Genomic DNA, 24,710 nt, shown 5'->3' with positions numbered 1-24,710 from the left:
AGGAATGTGTATATGCGTGCATGTGTGTGTGCGTTTGTTGTGTTTTGCCAACTGAGTCAGTTGTGCCCCAGGCAATAGACGATGGCAGATGGGCCCTCTGAGGTCTCTGTAGCATGCAAATATCCCCACATGCCTTGCCACTCACACCCATCTTCAAAAAACTAATTCCTGTGTTACATCACATGTTCAAGGAGATAGTATCGGTGCTGAAGAGTTTATTTTATTGAGGACTGAACAGATCATCATTCAGGCGTGTTATTTGTCCTATCTGAATTGGATAATTATATGGCTCATTTTAAAGGGACACAGACATTATTACCATCATAACAATTATTATCATTAAGGCAGTACATGAAATATTGCACAATTAAAATATAAAATTAAAAGCTTTAGAACCCTATTAAGACTGTAGCATCTAGTTTAAGGCTCCTACCAAGCTAAAAATGTCAACATATCTAGACACCGGCTGAAGTGCTACTAGGGAGTATACTGTTAGACACAACAGTGGCTGTGGTGCAGTTGGCAGCTACAGTACAAAGACTGCTGACTTTCGCATGACACTGGCAACGGTGTGATTTACAGTCTACAACAAAGTCTAAGTGCCAATACCTGAAGTTGACACTTAACTGACTAACAGCTCCAGTTCTCTGAGAATGCAGGTTGATAGTCACTAATTGCTGCCCAACCCTGTTCTTCTCAAGACTTCCTCTTGGCCTTTTTTGGTGCCGCGTATTTGGATGTGCGATGGTCTTTCCTGTCATATTCGTCATGCCCTTCCCTGTTAATGAATGGAAATGGGAGACTGATGAATTCCATTGATGGTTATCTTGTCACACATATAATCATTCATCATTCATAAATATTTAACAACTGAGTATAAATGAGCGCCATTACCCACCCCATTACACAATGCAGTGCAACAACATGGCATAGTTTTAAAAACCTTTCTGCAAAACTATTCACAACATATAAAGATAAAGGATTAGTTAGAATTTAGATACGAGTGTCCTTGGTAGGGGAGCCATGGCTCCTGGAGTTCCAATGTTGTTTGGTGTTGTTTGTGGGTTATCTGGCTCCATCCATGATCTCGTCCCTCTCCTCAAACCAGTGATTACAGCAGCAGTGCAATATAATTACCAGTGTGTGCTGATCTATTCCAGACCAGTGTGACTACATTTCTAAATGTTTTCAGTCACTTTCTGATTTGCTGATTCCTCCTTGACCTACTTATTGGGACTGCTGCAGTAAGTGCTATTAATAGTTCTAAATTAAAAGCTTTGCATTAACTGCTCTCTTATCACACATTAACCAAAACTGATTACAGTCTATGTGAGCAACGCAGTGGGAACTGCTGTAGACTCAGGAGATGATGAAAAGAAAAGCCAGAAGGAATCTGAGCTCTCTGAGACCTGTTCTTAAAGTCTCTGGTCAGCATGGCAAACAAGCTCTGGAGTGATGAAGTCATAGAATCACAAACCAACCAACAAAACGTTTTGAGCCTTGAAAACTGTCAACACTGGATGTTGATCTTTGTATTCTTTAGGGAGTGTGCCTGTCCATGGCTGGCCAATTCATAGATTACAAAACTATAACAGGTTGGTACTACCAGTAATCTGTTATCTGTTCTGCATGGCAGGCCTGGATAACACCTACACCAGACAATTTCAGTCTGACATGCATTGGATCACTTAAAACATCATTTAGATAATAAAGAAGCAAAACTCGACCCGCAGACTTTATCTTCAGTCACATCATTAGTGACATTACAAGATAGTGTCAGTTGTTTCAAATGTAACAAACAACCCATGACAGACACACAATTAACTGCTCATTAGAGTATCAATCATTAACTAAGCCAGTTGACTACCATGTAAAAAACGATGCAGTCTGTCTGTGATTCTGGAACCGTAAATGTAACTGTGATTATCAGGGTAAAGTTCTCTCTCAGCTATAACTATTGCACACCATTGCACACACTCTACCATAGCACCTTATGGGCATTGCATCACATGGTCAGTCCATACCAGACCTTTGTAATCACTTCACAATTTTTCTACTCTATCTCAATTTCTGGGAATGATTTTTATGTATATGAGATATACAGTATGTGTGTATGTGTGTTGTTGTGTTATGGTTGTATACATAAAGGGGATAAATAAAGTTTCTATCTATCCATCTATCTATCTATCTATCTATAAACTGTACTGGATGCCTAACATTTCCTCAGGATGAATAAAGTATCTATCTATCTATCTATCTATCTATCATATACATCAACATTAGCACTCTATTAGCTAATCAGACACAACTCAAGAGAGATGAATGAAAGTAAACATCAGTAGAAACTCAATGCTAATATGTAGTAGTAATGCAGAAGTAGCCATCCACCTGAAACAGTGACTGCAGTACAGGTCTCCATCACAGCCATGGCAACGGATGGTAGCGTCATGGTTACAGATGCAGCACCAGGGCAGCTCATCCTCATCATCCTCACTGTCTGAGCGCCGAAGAGCAGAGGCAGTGGCAGCAGGCCTGGACTTGGATGACGGGACCGGTCCCTGGGCAGGTACCTGCAGGAGGACATGTGTGTGTTTTAAAACCAGGAGTGGCCGTCACAGACTAAAAAACAATACAGTCACATAAAAAAACAATACAATTCTACTTTGTCACATAAAAAAACAATACAATTCTACTTTGTCCAGAATAATAATAGCCTGTCACCAATCACATCTTCTGTTTGTCATAACAAAAACTGTAATTTTTGCTGCATTTTACAATGGTGTCAGTTTCATAAATACTGGTCGGATATACAGTATGGTGTCAGTTTCTAAATACTAGATAAAACGAGTACGTATAAGCTTCATAATTTCTGTTCACCTTGCGATCATTCATTAAGTTTTACTTTAATGTGTGAAATCCCCATTAGAATGGATGTCCATTAATTACAATAGCAACACTTAGTGACACTACATTAAACAGACTCAAACAGAACAGGCTCAGAAATGGATACTATTACAAACTAATGAACCAGGAAGGAATCTACAAGTCAAATATTGATCATCCATAAAACAGCCTAGAAAACTCAGCCATGAGATCAGTATTTCATGGTCTTGTAACAACGCTTCCAAATGTTGCTTTTTGTCAGTTTGTGATACTAAAGAATAATCTAACTCTGGTAATACAGCAAAACATAAAAAAACACACAAAAATGTAGGACAGTATGGCATCTGACTGATGAGAAGAATAAGACACTATTATAGTCATCAACAAACAATTCCAACTGCTCTTGAAGTGGGTCCTGTTCAGTCACCTTTGTCTTGCTGCTCTTGGTGCTCTCTGTGTTTCGAGGGCCGCTGCGCTCAGGGGGGATGTTGTAACCACTCGCTTCGTCCATCGCTGCCTCTTCTGAGAGCTGGACAAAACATATCATTGACATCTTTTTTATGAAACTAGATCTGCAAGTGGCATTCACTAATTATACTTACACAAGCACATTTGAATACCTTAGCACTTATACACAAGCACATTTGAATACCCTAATTGCCAGGCACGAAAGCAACCCTTAGGATCAGACACTCCAAAAAAGAGTGAGTCATTGGTACAGCCTTGACCCCCCTTCAAGTATCTTGTTCCTATAGTCATTCATTTGCTTAAATGTGAAAGCCAGACAATGTGCAAATTCTTCTCTTCAAGGGAACATTGATGTGCAAATTACGAGGGAACGTTCACAAAGCTGGACAGGGCCAGAGAAGTGTTGGTTTCATGTTCTTCTTTTGTTTGTCTACGGTCCTTGTTTAGGACAATTGTCAGAGTGAAGTACTTAGTGATTGGTCTACTGTGCTTTAATATGCCATATATCTCTTTACCACATGTAATAATCTCAGATCATGGCCTAATGATTCCACTCACTTCAGTAGAAATAAGAGCTAGAAATAGAGATGAAAACTTTGGATTGCATATGCTGATGATATCCTATTGCATGATATGCTATTGCCTGTTGCTGTGGCACAAACACCAAGATCATGGGTCCGTGGGGACTGGCAACAACTCCTGAATATGTACGTGTGTACTGTAATGTGTTGTGACAACATGTAAATGTGTCAGCACAGGTGTGTTCCCTACCATCTTCAGGATCCTCTGCATGGCCTCTTCCTCTGTCTCCTCGTCACTGTCTGGCTGCTGGAAGTCCTCCGCTGAGACTAGGGTTTAACAGAGCACACAGTTTGACAGAGCACACAACAAAGTGGACGTGTGGATGACACGCACACTGGTCAGCTGCCTGGCCAAGCCTGACCAACACAAGGGTGTCAAAACACTGAATCCATTCACAGCCCAGCTGGGAACTGGTGAAAACCATTATATAAATGGTCTTTCACAGAGACGGAACTTCAAAGTTTGACAATTTAATTTGTATAAAACTTTTGAATGTGCCGAGAGACATCCTTGGACTAGAGGCAAAAGCGATCATCTGCTGGATACACCAATTACTTTTACATATGCATTTACAGAGATTTCTCTCAATAGTTTGTACTGTTTAGATTGGATTTTCATGTTTTACTAGTGTCTGCATGCAACATGTATTATTCAGGTTCTTACACTACTTCAATCTATTTTAAAGGTAAACTGTGCAACATTTTTCAGTTAATCAATTCGTTTCATACTGTTATATATTAGTAAATGAGTCATTACCAGTGATGCGCGGGTACGTGTCTGAACGACCCGCCCCGCCCCGCCGTTTACAACTCACCCGACCGCAACTCGGACCGCAAAAAATAATTATTGAAATACTGGACCCGACCCGCTTATTGTAAAAAGTAGTCTAACTTAGTCGTAGCGTCATTGATCTACGCAAAACTGGTATCTCATATGCATGTAAAACAATAATATTGCCTAATTATATATAGCCTATAATTGCTCAGAACTTGGGAAACATGCATTTAGTCTACCTTTTTTTTGTTCCGTGTCAGCATTCATCCAAAAATTAGGCTATTTGACTCAACATTGAACAATTAGCCTAAGGATTTTCCTATACAAATTCTGTTTCAGCCGTTCCTCACATGAATGCCTTGAAGCTCTCCCAAGCATGAAATGCAGGCATAGAATATTATTAAGAAACTCTTTATTAACGTCTTCATCAATGGACCAAAACAAAAACCAAAACCCATAGAGCCCGATTGGTGCGTCATTGCTCCGCGATTAAATTGCAGCGAGATGAAACCTTTATTGCACGAAAGAGCAGACGTGGGGCTTTCCAACGAGCCACTTTATAAGTTGTGCAAGGACGCACATTGCATGCTCATACCAATTGTAGGCTATGCCTTGATTACATTAAATTAAGAAGTATTTCCTGATTTGGGAAACGTTTAGTTTATTTTTCTTTCCATAATACCATTCGATCTTGCTTCAAATGATCAGACTTGAGACGTGCTCAGTAGCCGAATTTTCTGTCGAGGAGGCCAGCAGTTAGAGAAAAAAGCTGCAGATCATAGACATAGAAAGCATATGCTCTGAGAACAGAACACAACTGCATGTCAAGTGTAGCCGAGGGTCTGTCTACGCAGAAACAACAAGTGCATTTCTACATGTTCGTGACGAAATGTGGGGGATAGACTTGCGTTTCAGTGGGAATGCTGCAAATTATGTCTTTCTCTTCTAAAGACAATTATGTACGATATAAATGACAAAAAAATAACGGCATATTTTTTTTTACCGACCCGACCAAACATGACCCGAATATCATTAAAAATATTTTTTCTTGACTCATAACCGCGGGTGACCGTGGTCGCCCGCTCGATTTGGATCAGCCCACGCATCACTGATCATTACCGGTCGAACTATGTTTTTTTTGGCCACCCTAGTGGTCTGTAGCGGTAGAACCACGCTTGCAATTTCTCGGGCCCTCGGGCACGCACCCATGGTCTACTCCAGGAAGTGTCATGTGAAGTCACGAGCATGCTCAAGAAAAGGCACGCCAGACTGACTGATTGAGGAGTTTTACGCTAAAGCTGTAGGGGAAGCTCTGCAGAGAAATATGCAAGCATAAAACAAGCGAAAACGAAAAGCGAAATCGAAACCGGCGATGAAATCGCCAATCCTGCATAGTTTCCCTTAAAAAGCACATTCCATGCTGCATAATCTTAGAAAAGTTGTCAATAATGCTGCGTTTTCCCAGTGTTACTATTAGCAATCTAACCAGAGTGCATTACAGGTACAGTGTAAACACTCCTTTACAGGATCCGGGCATATACCGTAGTTCATTTCTCCTATAGCTCTTTCTCCCTTCTTTTCTGCCCATACAGAATCTCACAATGCAGAATGAAGCAATGTTGAGCGGAGTAGATATGAAGTTCTATGAGCCGACACACACAAATACATACACAGAGAGTGTGAGAGAGAGAGAGAGAGAAAGAGAGAGAGAGAGAAAGAGAGAGAGAGAGAGAGAGAGAGAGAGAGAGAGAGAGTGAGCTCAATTACCAGCTCCCTTGCCCCCTGCTGGCAGTGAGGTGTAATAATAAGCACCTTTGCTGGGGTCCTGCCCCTTGAGCTGGGCCAGTCTCTTGGCCATCAGCAGGATCTGCTCCTGGCTCTGCTGGTCCCTCTGCAGCTCCATCATGGCCTCGGCCAGCACGCGGCTCTTCTCCGCCTCCAGCTGTTTGGCCACCTGCTGCACATCGTCCAGGTTCTCGTCCAGCACCTCATCCTTGGGCTTGTTTAGGTCGTTCAGGAGAACGTCTGCCCTTGCTGTGGAAAAGGAAAACCATTAAAATAGTTGAAGAATTAGAGAAAAAAGATATCCATAGCAATGCACTAAGCCGTGGTTGGATACACAGGTAAATGTGCCACTGGGTGACACAGTGGATGAATTACATTGTCAGTAGGACAGTACACTTGATTCAAATTGGGCACTTTAGAAAATTAAAACCGTGTACGTACGTGCACATATATAAGCATCTCATAGTCATAATTGAAAAAGCAAAAGCTTTCATGTTGACTTTTCACACAGACACATACATAAATTATGGTCTTTACAAAAAAGAAGAAAAAAACTACACAAAGTACGCCACTATCCGAAGAAATCGTATTTATGGCTGAGTAGGTTTTGATAAACTAAACGTTCTCAGTTACTTTGTGATTTGTGGTAACATTTTAGCAAGCTCTTGTTGTGGGAAAACTGAACTACAGATGAATGAATCAGTAATCAACTCAGCTCCATTTGAGGTTAAAGGTACACTGAGAACTTGCCATACTAAAGTGACACTTCAACCAAGTATCAGTTTAACCGAGCCACAAGCATTATACCTTCGGCTGCTGGCTGCTGGCCGTCAATGGCCACTTCCTCAGACAACTGCTTCATGAGGTCACTGGCCTGTTCCGTCTGTGTGCGAGTGTCAGGTGGCTGGTGCACCTGCACAAGAAAAGAACAAGATTTATGCTAGCCACCAGAAGAGCCACAGAAGTACTGTCCTATGATGACTCAGTAGAATTTTGCAGTCAGTTACGTTATCAGTTCTTGCTGCTGATCCAACAGAAGTAAACAAGCCATTACCACAGTCTGGCCCCTACCTACAACATGCAATTAACACTGAAAAATGTCTGGCAATGGAATATCAGTGGAATGTCATTTCCTGATTGTGTTTTACGACCTGAATACGGCCTTCCAAATTACCATGTGGGTCATTCCGTGTCAAATCAGATAAGATTGTTGCTGCACCGTCTCAGATTTTGTTCAAACTTTGTGTATATCATCAATGGGTCCTAAAACCAAGGCCTGTGAAATATTTCTGTGGAAATCATCTGTCTTCATATCTTTTTTAGACCTTGAAATTCTTTCATTTTTACAGCTTGAAAAACACATGCCATGTCTGGGCATTAATATCTTGACAAATATGTTCCCTAGCCTCCCCAAATTTTCTAGGGTGGAAGATCAACTCATAATAATAAGCATGTGTAAACAATTTAAAGTCTGTACTAAATGTCTCTTGACTCTCGAAAGGGCCCTCAATTTTGGAAAAACGTGCATTAAGTGTGATATTAAGGGTATTAAAAAACTGTTTATCTTTTTCACTTGGTATCAGTCACTATTTCCTCTTCAAATACGGCAGTTAATTAATGTTTTCCCACAATTTGAAGTCTCCACAACAAATAACCATGACAATAATAACTATAAAACAAGGCATGTTTGTATTTTGTGTCATTTTCATGTAACTGAAATGCTATGTGGGATAGGTAGTAGGATCATGAAAATCTATGTGGAAATAGAAAAGTATATGGACATGTAGTGTGTAAAGTTCTAATATTGCATCGAAGCCCCGTTCACAGAATAAATGCATGTAGTTACAGGTGTTTTGGTAACACCAGAATAAACATTTACAATAAAAAAAGTGAAGTTTGGCACCCCCCTCTGGCGAAACAGTAGCATTTTGCTACTTTTACAAGGCATTAACTCTGGTAGCTATTTGAATGGAATGGAAAGGCTGTATTTTACTTCCCGTATTCAAAAAGAAGCAGAAATTCCTAATACCTTGAAATTGAAAAGGATGGCAAATACACCGAATGATATACTTGAAATTATGTTTTAACCATTAATCTAAAATAGGCCTATCATTAGTTGGTGGCTTTTTTGCTATCCTTTTCAATATCAAGGTATTAGGAATTTCTGCTTCTTTTTGAATACGAGAAGTAAAATATAGCCTTTCCATTCCATTCAAATAGCTACCAGAGTTAAAGGGATATTCCGCCATTTTTGGAAATACGCTCATTTTCCACCTTCCCTCGAGCAAAACAATCGATATTTACCTTGTTCCCGTTCATCCAGCCATTCTGTGAGTCTGGCGATACAACTTTTAGCTTCAGCCTAGCATAGATCATTGAATCAGATTAGACCATTAGCTTCTCGCCTGCTAGCTTCATGTTTAAAAGTGACTAAGATTTCTGGTAATTTTCCCATTTAAAACGTGTCTCCTCTCAAGTTAGAAAGTGCAATAAGACCAACTGAAAATGAAACCTGGCGTTTTTCTAGGCTGATTTGACATGGAACTACACTCTCATCTGGCGTAATAATCAAGGCAACTTGCAGCTACTGGCACTACTACTGCTTGTTGTCTATGGGGACTATTTTCAGATGTTGCGTAAGATATCACTGCGCCTATGGTACGTTTGCAAGTTGCCTTGATTATTACGCCAGATGAGAGTGTAGTTCCATGTCAAATCAGCCTAGAAAAACGCCAGGTTTCATTTTCAGTTGGTCTTATTGCACTTTCTAACTTGAGAGGAGACACGTTTTAAATGGAAAAATTACCAGAAATCTTAGTCACTTTTAAACATGAAGCTAGCAGGCGAGAAGCTAATGGTCTAATCCGATTCAATGATCTATGCTAGGCTGAAGCTAAAAGTTGTATCGCCAGACTCACAGAATGGCTGGATGAACGGGAACAAGGTAAATATCGATTGTTTTGCTCGAGGGGAGGTGGAAAATGAGCGTATTTCCAAAAATGGCGGAATATCCCTTTAATGCCTTGTAAAAGTAGCAAAATGCTACGGTTTTGCCAGAGGGGGGTGCCAAACTTCACTTTTTTATTGTAAATGTTTATTCTGGTGTTACCAAAACACCTCTAACTACATGCATTTATTCTGTGAACGGGGCTTCGATGCAATATTAGAACTTTACACACTACATGTCCATATACTTTTTTATTTCCACATAGATTTTCATGATCCTACTACCTACCCCACATAACTTTTCAGCTGCATGAAAATGACACAAAAATACAAACATGCCTTGTTTTATCCTTATTATTGTCAAATTCATTTGATTTGGAGACTTCACATTTTGGGACAACATTAACAAAGGATTATATTTCTATAGAAAAGACTCATTGATGGCAGGTGTGTCCCAATAAAAAAGTTTTGAGACCCTCAATATCCCTTTTTTTGCATGTTTTTTCAGAAACTAGGGACTTCTGTACAACCAATGAGACTGTGGTACAAACATTTAATCATTGAATCTTACTGAGAACATGCTTGTCTTCCATTCTATAAAGTTTAGTCAGGCTAGGAATGATACTTTTTAAGATATGAGCACCTTAACATGGCCTCCAAGATAAGGTCATTTAGAGAGTGTAAAAAGGCAAGGGCAAAAAGACAATGAAAACAATAGAATTGAGCAAAAATATTTTACAGATTTTAGTTATGGAACCTAAACATTGTGTAGACAAACTTTGAAGAAAATCCGAGTCGGTGCTGCAACCATTTTCCTGGATTTTGTCTGATTTGACACGGAATGACCCATGTCCAAGTGAGTAAGAAACACAGTCTCCTTTTCAGTAAAACTGAAACTACAGTGCTGTATGAGATGTGAAACGTATCCCTTACAGCAACTTTAAAGCTAAATTGCACTGGATTTGAACAGATCTCTGACACCAAATGAAATACGGTCAATATGAGGATACAACAAAGTTGTTGTAGAAGCCTACCGGTGGAGGAGCTTGTGATGATGGAGGTCTGCCCTGTAGAGCAGCAAGGCGATCCTCCATTTCCTCAGAAGAAGGCACCGGCTTCACAGGGGCCCTCAGAGCGGCTAGTCGTGCCTCAATCTCTTTGTCTGACGGTAAAGACTCTATGGAGGATGGACAGTATACACTGAGACAGGTTCACACCGAGGTTAAACATCATACTTTACATAAGGAGTGCTGTTAAAATGTTGCTCTCACTTGGTTTAGTGTCCTCTTTCAGCTTCTCAAGCCTCTCCACCAGGGCATGGTCCCCTTTGCTCAAACCCTTGGTGGGGATATTTCCTGCCGTGCTGTTTTTACTGTGCTCAGGTCTGGCAGGCTGTTGGGCCTGTTTTGCTTCCAGTGCAGCAACCCGCCTGTAGAGACAATAAATGATCCACCCACAAAGATACTAGCAGGAATGAAAAAAGAAAAACAAGATACAGCCAGTGTACAAAAATATGCTTACTTCTTGTAGTTCTCAGGTGGTGACCACTTTGCAGCATCATTTTTGGGGACACCACTGCTGCAAAAAGTAATGCGTCACTGATTAATGCAAGCCACATGGCACAAGTACTGCATTGCCATATCCAATGCTAAGTCTACTCTACCACCTTGTGAGATTCCCGTGACATTGCTTGCAGACTTTTTGCTGAGTGTTGCCGCAGCGTGGCACCAGAGCGTTGAAGGTGAGACATCCAGAACAAAAACTCCGTCCACAATTTTTACAGCCCATCTGAAAATAATAAGAAACAGTCAAGGTTTTCACACTGTCTTAATGGGGTGTTATTTCAAACGTAGGGTATCTTACCCACCTACCTAGCCTACTGTGCCAGGGACATTTCATGACACATACAATGAAATGGAGCATGCTTACCTCTTTTCTGAAGAGGGTGAATTTTGAAGCACAACCATAGCAGCGATTATCCATGTCGATAAATAATGACTCTGATCCAAATAATCGATTATGTATTTACAGTAATAGGGTAAGTTAGGCTACACGTTGAGATAATTCTGCTAACGTTAGGTCTACAGATGTAGCAAACTCTCACATTTCTGTCAGCTGTAAAACTGGCAGACAGGACTTATAGCTAACATAACCCGCAGATACCTTCAGATCAGATGTACTGAACTTTGTTGAACAACATGAAATATAATTTGACCAGAGAGATCACTAAGGAGATAAATACTTCCAACTTATGAGTGCATCACTAATGCCTAAGCAGCATTTCATGTACATCAGGAAAAACACAGGAAGTTTGTCAGGAATTTGGAACGTTGGTAAATGTAGTTTTCTGGGAACATAGTTTAGTTACTATTCCGCAAAGTTTACAAAATGCAAAATTGTCTAGGGTTTATCTATATCGGTATGCTACCATTTGCATAAATATGATTTAATCACCCGTCAAATCATCAGTTGTAAGCACATAATAAACCATACCCGAATAGTATGAAACACGATTTCCCGTCTAACACCATTATGGGCGTGGCCAGATTTGTTTTAGGGAAGTTACTCAAAATAATTGTGAAAACACATAGAAATGAGAGAATCAAGAAGCCTCTAAATATCCATGTCACTGAACCATCACATCTCAATCTATTTTTTAGCATACTTTCAATCAGATATTTTCTAAAGTTGTTTTAAGTCAAGTGGCTGACCATCAGTGGCTACCGCGATTAGCCAATCAGCTTCGTGAAAAGGGGACGCGGTTTTTGTTTGAATGTGTTGCGTGGTGGATCAAGCAAGCAAGAGAGAAGGGAGGGGACAGACTTGAAACAACGTTTTCTAACCACGTTAATTTAGCGTTTTTGCCGTTTCTGTAGTATTTTATATTTACTACGGTTTTCGAGACGAAGCCCTTGATCTCTAAGGCGAAACAAGGTAATCCGTGTTGTGTACCTGTGTGGTTGCTTCTATGTTTACAAGTTAGCTTAGTTTTGTTTCATTGTGAGGTCTTCTGCTACTGCGGGTAGCTAGCATCTAGTATGGATAGCTAGCCTGTCAGTGCAACATAGCACGGTAATATTAAGGATGGCTATTCTCTGGTAACAGGTATCTTAGATCTGTGGTGGAAATGTAGCACAGAACTGGCTAAGAATGTCACTTTGCAAACTCCATTATGTTAGGCTACTTTGATAAAGATCCATATCGTTAAGCCTTAGGATCTTGACGTGTTGACAATGGTTTGTGCAAGATCAGGCTTAGCTATCAGCTAGGATCTCCTTTGAATGTTTGCGTACAGTATGTCAACCACTTCATAGCTAGCTGCTATATGTTTATTAGTGTAGGAATAATTTGGATAATACTGAAACACCATTTTGTTCATGCTGATTTTGATCATTTTGCAGTAAAGCGCTGTAGTAGGCCTAATAACGTTTTGTAAACAAGATGGCATGATGATCCACAGGTTTAAATCTAGATTTAAAGACCAAACTGTTCTCAGATGCTTTTCTGAATTCTGAATCTGTTTTGAAAATTATTCTACCTTGTGTCTTTTTAGTTATTCTTTATTTTTAAATGATTTTACCTTGTGTATTTTATTTGCTGTTGCTACTGTTTGCTATTACTGTTTGCTTTTGTTCATGTAAAGCACATTTAATGTATTGACTACTCTTCATTTGCAATGTCACATATCCAGTCTGGGCAGCTACCCACCCCCTCCCCACTTGAGCCCAGCGATGGCCGAGGCAGATGCAGAGTGGGAGCTGTGCAAGGAGAACATCCAGCCACTGAGGGGAGGCCGCGCCATCTCCACACTCACAGAGGCCCTCAGTCTGCAGCAGGAGGGCAGCTCCGCCATCACACAGCGCCAGCAGTAAGAGGCTGCATTTAGAAATGGAGTGTTTTGGACAGATGGCGGGGAGAGGCAACAATGCTCTGTGCTCTATGATGGTGTCATCCCCCCCCCCCCCGCTCCCCGTATCATCCTGTGACCCTACATTACTGAATTGTCTAGCTGTGTAGCAGAGTTTCTGAGTTAATGATCTGACCACTCAGGAACACCACAAATAGAAATGCATGTCATTTGAATTGAACATAATGTCATACTGGTTTCTATCTACAGGGCGTTTGAATCAGAGCTGCGTGTATATGAAGGCGATGATCCACTAGATGTATGGGATAGGTGAGATTTCTTTTGACTGTTCGGTGAAAGAAACAAATGTGACTTGTGTATATTTGCTCATTTGCTCATTCTATGCACCCTGCTCGTATGACTTGTGTGTCTGACAGGTACATCAAGTGGACAGAACAGACCTTCCCTCAAGGAGGGAAAGAAAGCAACTTCTCTGTGCTTTTGGAAAGAGCAGTCATGAAGTTTACTGAGGAGAAGAAGTACTACAATGATGTCCGCTATGTTGACCTTTGGATTAAGTTTGTAAGTGACAACACTAGCTGGCTTTTATGTTGATTGATTGGTTGACCATATCGGCCCTAATGCTGGACAAAGTGCAACATCTAATTAAAAAGACAAATTCAATATTTAGCCAATCAACAACTATCATTGGCAAGATCTTGAGCGCTAACATCAGTTAATGAGCTCAGAGTTCTCATATGCCACATGATGGCTTTGGATCCTGCATGAGACACTTTGCTCATTGACTGACTTTGCCCTGGATTTAAAGGGGCAAAATCTATGTGCAAATTCAGTACCGTGAGCGAGATCCTTAAGCAACAGTGGTGGGTCACCTGAAAGCCTCATGCCACATGATGCTGTTAGTTCATGCACGACAACTTTGCTCATGCGTTTATATGCACTTTAGTATCCCGATTATGATTGGGATTTTGAAGTATCCAGATTTTGTATTTACGCATGTCCTGTTTTCAGAACCCTGAATAAGCCTGTATCCCGGTTTTGAGTAACCTGGTTCTGCTTGGTGGAGTTCTCTGAAAGAAGCCCGGACACTGTTCCATACACCTTACATATGTTACAACGTGTGATGTGGGCTTATAGGACTTCATTGTGGGTAACCGGAATACTAGTATTTATCATACAGGGATATTAATAACCAGGTTTCTTTGTGTTCATGTAAACATTATATCCTGAATATGATCAAAATCAGGATAAGCCTCATAACCAGGATACTGAAATGCCTGTAAACAGTCATAGACTGAATTTGCCCAGCATTCAAATTGGGCCCCTTTGACTCAATACGGACAGATTCAAAAGTGCTCCCTCCTGTAGTCAGAATAGGTTTCACTATTCAGTTTTCCCTGAGGCATGCTGTTGACTTAAACACTCCTGTCCTTCCTCAGGCGGACAGCTGTCCAGAGCCCGTGGACATCTACCGGTACATGCAAGCTCAGGGCATCGGGCTGATGTTGTCTGCGTTCTACATAGCCTGGTCTGAGGAGTATGAGAAGAGGGGAAACTTCCGGAACGCTGACACCACATTACAGGACGGCCTGAAATGTTTGGCAGAACCTCGAGATCGACTTAAACAGTTCCACAAGTAAGGCCCTAATGAGCTCGTCGCTCTCCTCGACATACTGTAGCTATGCTCTTATGATCTTATGCCTTCTTTTAAAAGGGCGTTCCTTTATAATCAATCACTAAAGCGCTTTGTGAAGTGCTGTAAAATTCAGTGTTCGTGTGTGTGTATTCAAGGACTGTGCACCTTAAAAGCATGTTTTTTTTTTCATCAACCAAGTTGTTGTCCTGCTTTCTCTTATACAGTACCACAAGATAAAGTTGTGTATGTGTGTCCACAGGGCTTTGCAGGCTCGCGTGACTCGCCATGTGATGTCGGGAATGGGTCAAGAGAGTGACGAGGACACTATGGAGATGGAGGATCCCAACAGGAAGACCCTGGCAGAGCTGAAAGCTTTGGGGAAGAAGAAGGCCGTGGCCCCAATCAGCAGAGGGAGCAGCATCGTTAACTGTAAGAGAAAGCAGGGACGTCTCACGGTGACCTGATGATGTCTTTACATGAACACTTCCAATTACACTTCACTGGAGCCGCCACTCTTTAGATCGGCATGAGCGAGTGTGGCACCTATTCTCTCATCACACCCTTGTCATTAGCATTAGTAAACACACTCAGGGTCATTTCTACAGCTTTGAGTAAAGCTTAAAGTATACTTTCTTTGGTTGAAATGCTGTTTTTGAATTTTGAATCAGCATTATTGATGCTCATTAACCTCTTTCTAATCACTTTTTTAAAAAAATCTCAGATCTTTGATTTATTAAGTGAATTGAATCGTTGCTTCGACTGGTCGTTTTGTTACATTTAAAAGCAGCTTGCAAGCATTGTGGCTCTTATGTACTCAATCATCTTTGTTGGAGTACTTTATATTATTTGCATTCGTTTCAGTCAACTTTAGATGGGGTTGTTTAGTTGTAAATCAACGATACAAAATAAAGATGTAGGCAGACCATCATTCTTGTCTCTCTCTCTCTCTCTCTCTCCCTCGTGGTCAGCTCAACCTCGCGGGCTGCAGATGAAGCCTCCCATGGCTCCCGTGGCTCCCGTGAGGAACAGCCGCCTGATGGTGTTCGACGAGAACAAGGGACTGGCCGAGTCTCAGGAGCCCAAGCTGGAGAGCTGGATGGGTCCACCCAGCGCCCGCCACAAGGAGAATGAGCAGAAGGCATCCAAGTGGACCAAGGCCAAGGTAGCGCACGATAGAAAACAACGTCTGAAACCTACTGTCATATCTGGGGTAACTCACTGGCACAGGAAAAGCCTTATGTGGGGTGGAGTAGGTTTGTGTTCGTTGTGGTCATTTAATTAATTAATTACTGTATTTTTTCCCTCGACTGTTTGTAGTTGTCCCAGAAGACGAGGGCCGGCCTCCCAGTGGTGATGCCCGTTCCGGCCAAGCCCTCGTTCACGCCGTTTGTGGAGGAGTGTGAGCAGACCCCGGCTGTGTGAGTGCACATCTCTCTGCTGATTTACTCAATGAGTTTAGCTAAAGGAGCTACCCCCTCCTGACAATTGTATTACCTTATCCCACCCATAGCATCTATTTATTTGTAAATGTACTTACTGTATTTATTCCTTTATTCTTATACTGTACATAGCTTACTGCCCTTTTTTTTTACTGTTTTTTATGTTATTGTTGAGTGTTGTACTTGAGTGCAAAGATTAACTCGAGTTAAATTCCTTGTTTGTTCACATAAACCTGTCCAATAAAGCTGATTCTGATTCTGATTGCACACTCACATAGACTTGCTTCAGCTAATTTACTGGATTTACTTCCTAGGTGTCCCAATACACAGAATTGCCCCCTGTCAGCAGACCAGGAAATAGTATTTCTATTAGTACTGCTAACAGTAGCAGTAGTTTGGGATTGAGATGTCTGTATTCAAATCTGCTGCTTTTCCCCGTGTTCTGCCCAGCACGCCGTGTAAGATCAACCCGACGGTGAACTCTGTGCTGTCGGCACGTAAGCCGCACCGCGGGGAGACGCCTCTGAAGCGCCTGCAGGACTGGAAGGAGCAGCAGCAGCAGCAGCAGGCCGGGGGGTCCCAGGCCCCGGGCACAGACGCCAAGCCCCGCGAGCAGAGCATGTACTGCAAGGAGCTCCTGTTCAGCGGCGCCTCCGAGTTCTGCTTCGAGGAGCTGCGCGCCGAGCGCTACCGCCAAAAGCACGCCAAGAGACGGCGGGACAGCGGCCAGAGCGCTGAGGCAGGAGCACCTGCGGCCTCTGAGAGCTGCTGTGAAGGACCGTCCAGCTCTGGGCCCTCACAGTGAATGGCCTCAGGAAGTGTGTGTGTGTGAGAGAGAGTGTGTGTGTGTGTGCGCGTGTGTGCGCGTGTGTGCGCGTGTGTGTGCGCGTGTGTGTGCGTGTGTGTGTGTGTGTGTGTGTGTGTGTGTGTGTGTGCGCGCACCTACTCTATTCCAGTAGATGCAACTCTTATGTTTTTATGTTTTTCATTTTTTTTTATACGTGATCTTCCTGCTGTAATCCTTCTGTCTCTCTTTGTTGTTTGTTTTCTTTCTAAACAAAAGTAAGTGATGACTTAGGTGGTGTAAATATTAGCAGCAGGATTAGGTTCTTACTTACTACTTGTACCAACCTTCACTCTCCTCCATATGGCATCAAGATACAGTGTGCATACACAGATACTGTACAGGGTCATTTACATATTCAGCTTCACCTGCCCAGCAATGAGTTTGGGATTAGATTGACTTGAGTTTTCCCAGTTACATGTACATGTTTACTGTAAATCAAGGGGACATATATACGTATACATTGTTTGTACTCTCACAGAAACATATACATTGTGAAGAATTCAACAGAAACCAATGTAGTGTGAAGAATTCAAAAACAGAATTGCATCATTTCCCCAAATAAACCAGTTGTTCAGACACCCAAACCTTTCACTTGGTTATGTTGTTTCCTGGATGTTAGGATGAAAACGGGATCCTTTGATGTAACAGTTTAGTTTTAGCTATTGATCTCCATTTCAAGAGCTGTAGCAGTGGGTGTGTATCTAGTCATTTCTTTTTACTACTGACTATGATTCAACAGCTATTCATAAGTGATTTTATCTGTGTGTGTTTTTTGTTGTCATAAATGTCTTGCAAAATATCTTTTATGTTTTCCATGACAGTGTGTGGGAGGGGAAGTTAAAATAGGGTTGTCTCAGTGATGAGCTTGAACACACATTATTGGTCGCCTGTATTGATAAAACAATTTCCCTGAGGCAAGAGGCTTTGATTATGATGTGTGGACACAAATGTCCTGCCTGACTTGCCTTCGATTGACAGCAGAGGGCGCAAGAGCGGGAAAGAACTGAACAGCCTTGTGTTCTGCAGAGCATGACTATGAATGAATGCTTATTGTACCTTGGCTACTAATGACATTTGAATCTTTAATTGGATAAGAAGAGGAAGTGTGCTGCCCTATTCAATGAATATGCCCCCCAGAGAAGAACAATGACCGTCCAGGTTGCGATGCAACTGCAAGCGGACTTCTGTCAGACTTGAATACTGGGCAGTTTGCCGTGTAGGCTAATGCATCCACTTCTGCCCTCATGTCCTAATTAGGTTAATGAAATGAAAACTCCATTAGGATCTTGCATGGTTAATGCGCAGAGAGACGACGCTCTCTCTTGCTTCGCTCTCTGGACCTAATTCCTTCAAACTGACAGTAGCATTCGACCCTGCTGCTCCTCACAAGCGGATGTTTACTTTGCCAATCTGTTATAATGGGAGGCAGCATCTTACGCGTTTATTTTGTAACTCTAAAGTTTAGGAGATTTTTCCCCCCTGCAAAAGATGTCTTCTAAATATTATGTTATACCGTGTGTTGCTGGCATTGGTGGTGAGAGAAATTGAGAGTGATTGCAAATCCAGCATCTTAACAGGCTACAAAGAGACCCAGGTGTTGGATGGCCGCGCATCTTTGGCGGTTAGCACGTCAAAAGCAGTGTCTTTGGGGTCATTGTGGAGAGGGCTGGCTTGATGGTGCCCCTGGGACCTAACCCCTCAGCAGACGTGTTTAGCAGCAGGAGAGAGAGCTGTATTTCATCCAGTCGTCATTCATGGCTTAGGCTACACGGATAACTTAATCAACTGACCTGTCATCACTGGAGTTGATGGTTTTGCCGGCTTTCTCTCAAGGAGTGAGTAGCCTACTTACAGGCATATTTACATTTATTCAATGTGTTGTGAAAATATACATTAAGTTATATTTTTCTTTGATCACTGGTGTGAAGACTTGGTATGAGGACAGATCATTTCTCATCTGTGAGAGGCAACCAGCAGCTTAACCGATTCAGATAAATATATCCATGGACAGGAAATCAATAGCACTCTCATTCAAAAGGGGTATTGCTGTGTGTGTGTGTGTGTGTGTGTGTGTGTGTGTGTGTGTGTGTGCGCACGCGCGCGCTTAACAAGTTTTCGTACAGGCTTGCCATGGACCATTTCTCTGCTGTCCTGGCTTATAGTTTCTTTTGACTTAAATAGACCCAAAGGGTTCCAGTGTTACTATATATCCTGTCTTGCTTGTAACATTCTCTCCAGTTGTCCTCACTGGGGCCAGCAGCCCAATGATGAAGCCAAAAGCCCACCCATTCATTCTGGCTGAAATATCAGAGCTGCTTAATGACCAGTGGAGGCTTGATGATGCAGTCTAACAGGTCAAAGGTCCACGGGACCACATCTAGGACAATTGACCTAAACATGAAGTTCAAGATATGCATTTAAAGATTCAGAGAGAAAACAAAGAATCAGACATGCAGACAATCTCATGTCGTCACTTATACCTTTATTTTGTATGAACTGATGGAGCTTTGTACTTCCCTTGCGCTGGTAAGGATTTGGCTTGGATCAGACCCCGATGTGGAGGTGATCTGGTGCTGATCCGGTTCAGGTGCGCCACTGTTATGGCTAAGGCCAAGGCCGTATCCGGTTCAGACTCAGCTGCTTACTGTAGTGGGTTGCCAGCCGTGGAAGCTGCTGTGGATAAAGTATCTGCTATCTGCACTAATTAAGTAAATGTAAATGCCATCCTGCATTGGCTGAGCTGACATTAACAGGCCAGTAGCAAACATGTGCCAGAGGCCAATGTTCTTCAAATGTGCCACATATTTAACAATGAATGCTGGTGCCATGCTCTGGAGGAAAAACACTGTCACTGAATCCTCTGTGCTTGTTGTTGAACTGCTGTGTGAAGGGATCTCTCTTGGGGATCAAGAGAATTATCTCATTCGGTCAGCTTGCATGATTAACTTCGGGTCTCTCTGTTGACATGCTAAATGCAACTGAAACACTGGCCATTAGGGCTTCCAATTACACTCTTTGGTATTCAGGAGCCCTTTATCTTGGGAGGACAAAGCCCATTGTCATGGCAGTTGTGCTGCGGAGTCGTCCTTTACAGGGAGTGCGTTGAAGCAGCGCTTGGGATAAGGTCAACACACACTCGTGGCTCAAAGACTCACTGCTGTGTGTGTGAAAATGAGTGAGTGAGTGTGTTTGTGTGAGTTTTATAAACTTACTAATGTGCTTGTGTGGATGTGAGTGTGCATGCCTTTGTGTGTGTGTGTCTGTGTGTCTGTATATGATATGTACTATCCTTGTGCAGGCATGCAATAGTGTGTGTGAGATTATTATATGGAAGAACCCAACATGGCTACTCAAGTGTGCTATGTATGTCACAGCCATGCAAACGAGGAGCCCGGGGCCCTCAGTGGGCCAGAGCACCCTCCACCCCTCACAGCAGAGTGGGGGGCCGCGGGGCAGCTGAGCAGGAGAGTAGCTGGCCCATGCAGCAGCATTGAGCCGTGCACACAGCTGAGAGGAAGGAGCAGGAGCAGGCACGTGTAGGGCCATCAATATTAGCCACGACAAGAAAAGAAGAGAGATAGGGGCGGGATGGTGTGTGTGTGTGTGTGTGTGTGTGTGTGTGTGTGTGTGTGTGTGTGTGTGTGTGTGTGTGTGTGTGTGTGTGTGTGTGTGTGTGTGTGTGTGTGTGTGTGTGTGTGTGTGTGTGTGTGTGTGTGTGTGTGTGTGTGTGTGTTGGGGTGGGATGGGGGGGTGGGGCTCACATCTGCCACGCTCCCCCGCCAGTGCAATTTTTTTTTTCTATTATTGAAATGCAAATAGGTCGAGGCCGAGGGGTTTTTCTCGTGTTCTCGTGTTTGTTTGTGTGTGTGTGTGTGTGTGTGTGTGTTTATTTTCCTCTCCTTTTGGGTGCGTATTTGTGTTTGATGGAAGAGGGGGTAAGGATTTGGAGGGAAGCCTTGACGTGCGAGCTGCGTGTGAGCTGACACAAGATGAAGAAATGGCTTAGGCTGTCCTTCAACATCTTACCCACGTCTGCAAATGAGGAGACCGTGTTTGTCCCCAATGCACGCTATCAGAAATGCCTAAGACATCTCTCCGGCTGTTACTAAAACATTTATGCATAAAATATAAGGATTCAACTATTTTTTTCACCATTATGTTTGAATAACACCCAACATTATTTTATTCATGTTATGAATGAATTATGCATTAAGGCCTGTATTATTACTGTATATGGCAGAATGTAACACTATCTTGACTAAATAGCACAGAATGAAGAGAGAGAGAAAAGGGTCTGATCCTGGACCCTTCTGGTGCATGGATTATACATGAAGAAAACAGATAGTGAGTACCTGCGCCTCATACAACCCACTACCTGCTGTCTCATGTTTCCAGTGCATGTGAAAGGGCACCTTCCAAAGGCGACGATGGGGAAGTGTGTGTGTGTGTGTGTGTGTGTGTATTGGGGGTTTGCTGGGGCACAGGTGGATGGTGGGATCTCAGGTGATATAGGGGTGGCCTCTTCTTCTGGACTGTGGAATCCAGCCTACACAGACACGTCTAGTACACATGCTGGCTGCTGCGCACAGGGTCTTTGCAAAGAGCCCACGGGAGAGAGAGAGAGAGAGAGAGAGAGAGAAAGGGAGGGAGGGAGAGTGAGAGTGAGAGAGAGGGAGGAGGAGGGGAAAGTGAGAGGGCGAGAGGGAGGGGTGAGCGTGGTAATAGACAGAGAGACGGAACGAGAGCGAGCGAGCGAGAGAGAGAGAGGGTTGAGAAAGGGGGAGGCAGTGTGTATGAGAGAGACGGAGAGAAAGAGAGAGAGAGAGAGCGAGCAATCAGTATGATAGAGAGTGAGCGTGCGCGCAAGGAAGAAAGAGAGAGGCAAACCGAGAAAGATAGAGAGGGAGGGAGAGAGAAAGAGGGAGGGAGGGAGAGAGAGAGGGGAAAGGCAGCGGAGCTCTCTGTCAGGCTAGGATAAACCCAATCAGACCTGGATGCTAGCACACCTCCAGCATGGCTCACTCCCTTCCGTCAGCTGCCGAGTCGCCTTGCCAGGAGCCGGCCCCCACGCGGGGGCTACTAGCGGGCAGCTGCCGTAGCGGGCGCGGGTGTGGACGCGCGGCGTGCCGATCCCCCCCGACCAGGAGCCTCTGAGATGGCCGAGCACGGAGCGTCTGCCTGGAGGGAGCTACGCATCAGGCTTTCCCGGGCAAGCGGCAGCCTGCAGTCCGCCCCAGCCTCCGCCTCCGCCTCCACCAGCGTCTCCTCCTCCACCTCTTCCACCTCCGCCTGGGCTGCTGCTGCTGCCACCTCAGACTCACTCTCAGCCGCCACTGCTGCTGCTGCTGCTGCTGCCGCCTCTGCCTGAAAGCACAGCACAGCCCAGCCAGCCTTCCTCATCTGCGAGTGAGTGTGTGTGTGTGTGAGTGTGTGTGTGTGTGTGTGTGTGTGTCTTCAAGAGTGTGTGTGCGTGTGTATGCACACACTCGCTCGCAAAAAGAAAGCCTCTTCCTCCCATAGGAGAGGCTTGCTCTCTCTTGCGCTCGCTTCTCCGTTCGCCCCCGACACCACCACCACCTCCTCCATCTCCACCTCCTCCTCCTCCTCCTTCTCTTTCTCCTCCTCGCGGCTCTCAGCACAAGGTAAGGAGGCCTGTGTTTTTTTTGTCCGCTAATTTATCCTGCTAGACCCCCCTCCGCTCTCCTCCTCCCGGGAACAAAAGATATGGAGGCAGTGCGGTGGGGGTTGGAGAGGACAGGAGTGTGTGTGTGTGTGTGTGTGTGTGTGTGTGTGTGTGAGGAGGGTCTATAGTAAAAAGAGAAAGAAGGCTGAGCTTCATTGATGAGAGGCGGCTAGTGTACCGTGTCAGAAGGCATCCATACATCCAGAGGTGGCGGGGGGTGCTAGCAGCGATGCATGGTGGGGGCTTGAGAGAGCAGTGAATGCGCAAAGCTCAGGTGCTAATGAAAGGAAGGGGCTTTAGATGGGAGCAGTTGAGCTACAGGGGGCAGTAGTGGGGGTAGTAGTGGGGGTGGAGGGGCAGCTAGCAGATTCTGGTAGATTGTCTGGTACTATCGGGGTTCTCCTTCACCCACTCATCTTTCTGACTCCCATTCCCCCACCCCCTCTGTCTCTTTCTCTTTCTCTTTCTCTTTCTCTCTCTCTCTCTCTCCTCCTGTCTGTGTTTGACTGTGTCTGTCTATCCTTGCCTTCCATTGCGTGGAGGCGGTCCAAGCAGCCGGCCTGTAGCCAAGGCCAGTGCGTTTGGGATGCCGAGGCACATAAAGCATACATTGACACAGCTTTGCAGATTCAGCCTCTGGGAACTGGGGCAGCTAGCACTGTCATTGAGTGTTTGCCGTCATCTTATGCGCGTGTGTGTATGTGTGTGTATGTGTGTGTGTGTGTGTGTACGTGTGTGAAGATGAGTGTGAGTGTACGTGTGAGAGAGTGAAAGCGCTTGGCAGAGCTGATCTTATCAGACGTGCACTGAACTGAACCGGAGCCAGAATTATCCAGATGCTCTGGAAGTGTGCCGCTGAAGGTGGAGGAAAAGTGACTCACTTGAAGCAGGCCGACACGCAAGGTTCTTCAGGGCGAAAAGCCTTTTCCTGCCCCTTTGTACTCTCCTCTTTGTGTGTGTGTGTGTGTGTGTGTGCGTGTGTGTGTGTGTGTGTGTGTGTGTGTGTTTGTGTATGTTCACGCAAGTTTGCGCTTATCGGGAAAGTAGAGTGCACTTTTGGGTAACACTACACAAAGTGCTGTGTTGTCAATGCAATCCTACAGCAGAGGTTATGCTAGTGCAGAAGTCTTTGCTTAATGGAGTAACAAAAAAAAGTGTACTTAGAGATGATAATATGTGTAATTACTGGAGTTACACAATACCCAGAAGTACACAGAGCCTAACAGTCTGTTCCTTTTTAAAAACATATTAGGTAAATAATACATGTGTGTGTGTGTGTGTGTGTGTGTGTGTGTGTGTGTGTGTGTGTGTGTGTGTGTGTGTGTGTGTGTGTGTGTGTGTGTGTGTCTGTATATATTTATATATATCTTAGTGTCAGTTTCCCTTCAGAATGCAGTCGTCTTTCAGAATGTGTGCCATACTCAAGGCAACCCAAAGAGCCACCTGTCTGCACCACTCTGCTTGTAATGACAAGTTCCAGAGGCTGCAGAAACCAGCTATTAGCATGCATGTTGACCTGTTGGACTGCTGGGTGTAAGCTGATGACAGTGACTGCTCCGCACAGGGACACTTACTGCATCCAGTGGTTCAATACATGCAGACGCAAGGTCTCTGCTGGGAATGTCAAGCATGTAGTTTGTCTGAGTGTGGCGCGCGTGTTAGCCGCTAATTCGGTCCACTGTGGGCTCTGTGACAGACATTTGACACTAGCGGTGCGGATAATGGACTTGTACTGAAATAAAGCCCCTTCTCTCCACACTGTTCATTAGCTCAGATGAATTGATTGAAGAGGTTACTAC

The 24,710-nt window shown here is 43.7% G+C and overlaps 3 protein-coding genes across 4 annotated transcripts in view; 2 read left to right on the top strand and 1 right to left on the bottom strand.

Moving 5' to 3' along the window:
* Positions 1-200: 200 nt before the first annotated feature.
* On the bottom strand, positions 201-11,723 carry zfyve19 (zinc finger, FYVE domain containing 19). 2 transcript variants are annotated; one of them, XM_062523711.1, is made up of 11 exons: positions 11,368-11,723; positions 11,105-11,226; positions 10,960-11,016; positions 10,710-10,867; positions 10,473-10,615; positions 7,300-7,405; positions 6,520-6,741; positions 4,123-4,199; positions 3,311-3,412; positions 2,389-2,570; positions 201-778 (listed from the first exon to the last, which is right to left on the bottom strand). In XM_062523711.1, exons 1-11 carry the CDS (start codon positions 11,419-11,421, stop codon positions 697-699), a joined length of 1,305 nt encoding a protein of 434 aa, XP_062379695.1. In that variant the 5' UTR covers positions 11,422-11,723; the 3' UTR covers positions 201-696. The 2 variants fall into 2 exon arrangements, with proteins under 2 accessions (XP_062379695.1, XP_062379696.1); XM_062523712.1 differs by having other exon boundaries at positions 10,960-11,013.
* Positions 11,724-12,191: 468 nt separating this feature from the next.
* Positions 12,192-17,812, top strand: bub1bb (BUB1 mitotic checkpoint serine/threonine kinase Bb). Its single transcript, XM_062523710.1, has 9 exons — positions 12,192-12,372; positions 13,130-13,306; positions 13,556-13,615; positions 13,723-13,867; positions 14,746-14,942; positions 15,202-15,371; positions 15,911-16,104; positions 16,260-16,360; positions 16,832-17,812. Exons 2-9 carry the CDS (start codon positions 13,170-13,172, stop codon positions 17,184-17,186), a joined length of 1,359 nt encoding a protein of 452 aa, XP_062379694.1. The 5' UTR covers positions 12,192-12,372; positions 13,130-13,169; the 3' UTR covers positions 17,187-17,812.
* Positions 17,813-22,164: 4,352 nt separating this feature from the next.
* Positions 22,165-24,710, top strand: part of LOC134068156 (serine/threonine-protein kinase PAK 6) — a 28,141-nt gene continuing 25,595 nt past the window's right edge. Inside the window, exon 1 of the mRNA XM_062523709.1 lies at positions 22,165-22,870. The gene's annotated coding sequence lies outside the window, so the exon portion shown is untranslated. The remainder of the gene's footprint in view (positions 22,871-24,710) is intronic.

Source organism: Sardina pilchardus, chromosome 20 (assembly GCF_963854185.1).
Source record: "Sardina pilchardus chromosome 20, fSarPil1.1, whole genome shotgun sequence".
Classification (NCBI taxonomy): Eukaryota; Metazoa; Chordata; class Actinopteri; order Clupeiformes; family Clupeidae; genus Sardina; species Sardina pilchardus.
The sequence above is the reverse complement of the archived record's forward strand: the minus strand, read 5'-3'. Positions and strand labels throughout refer to the sequence as shown.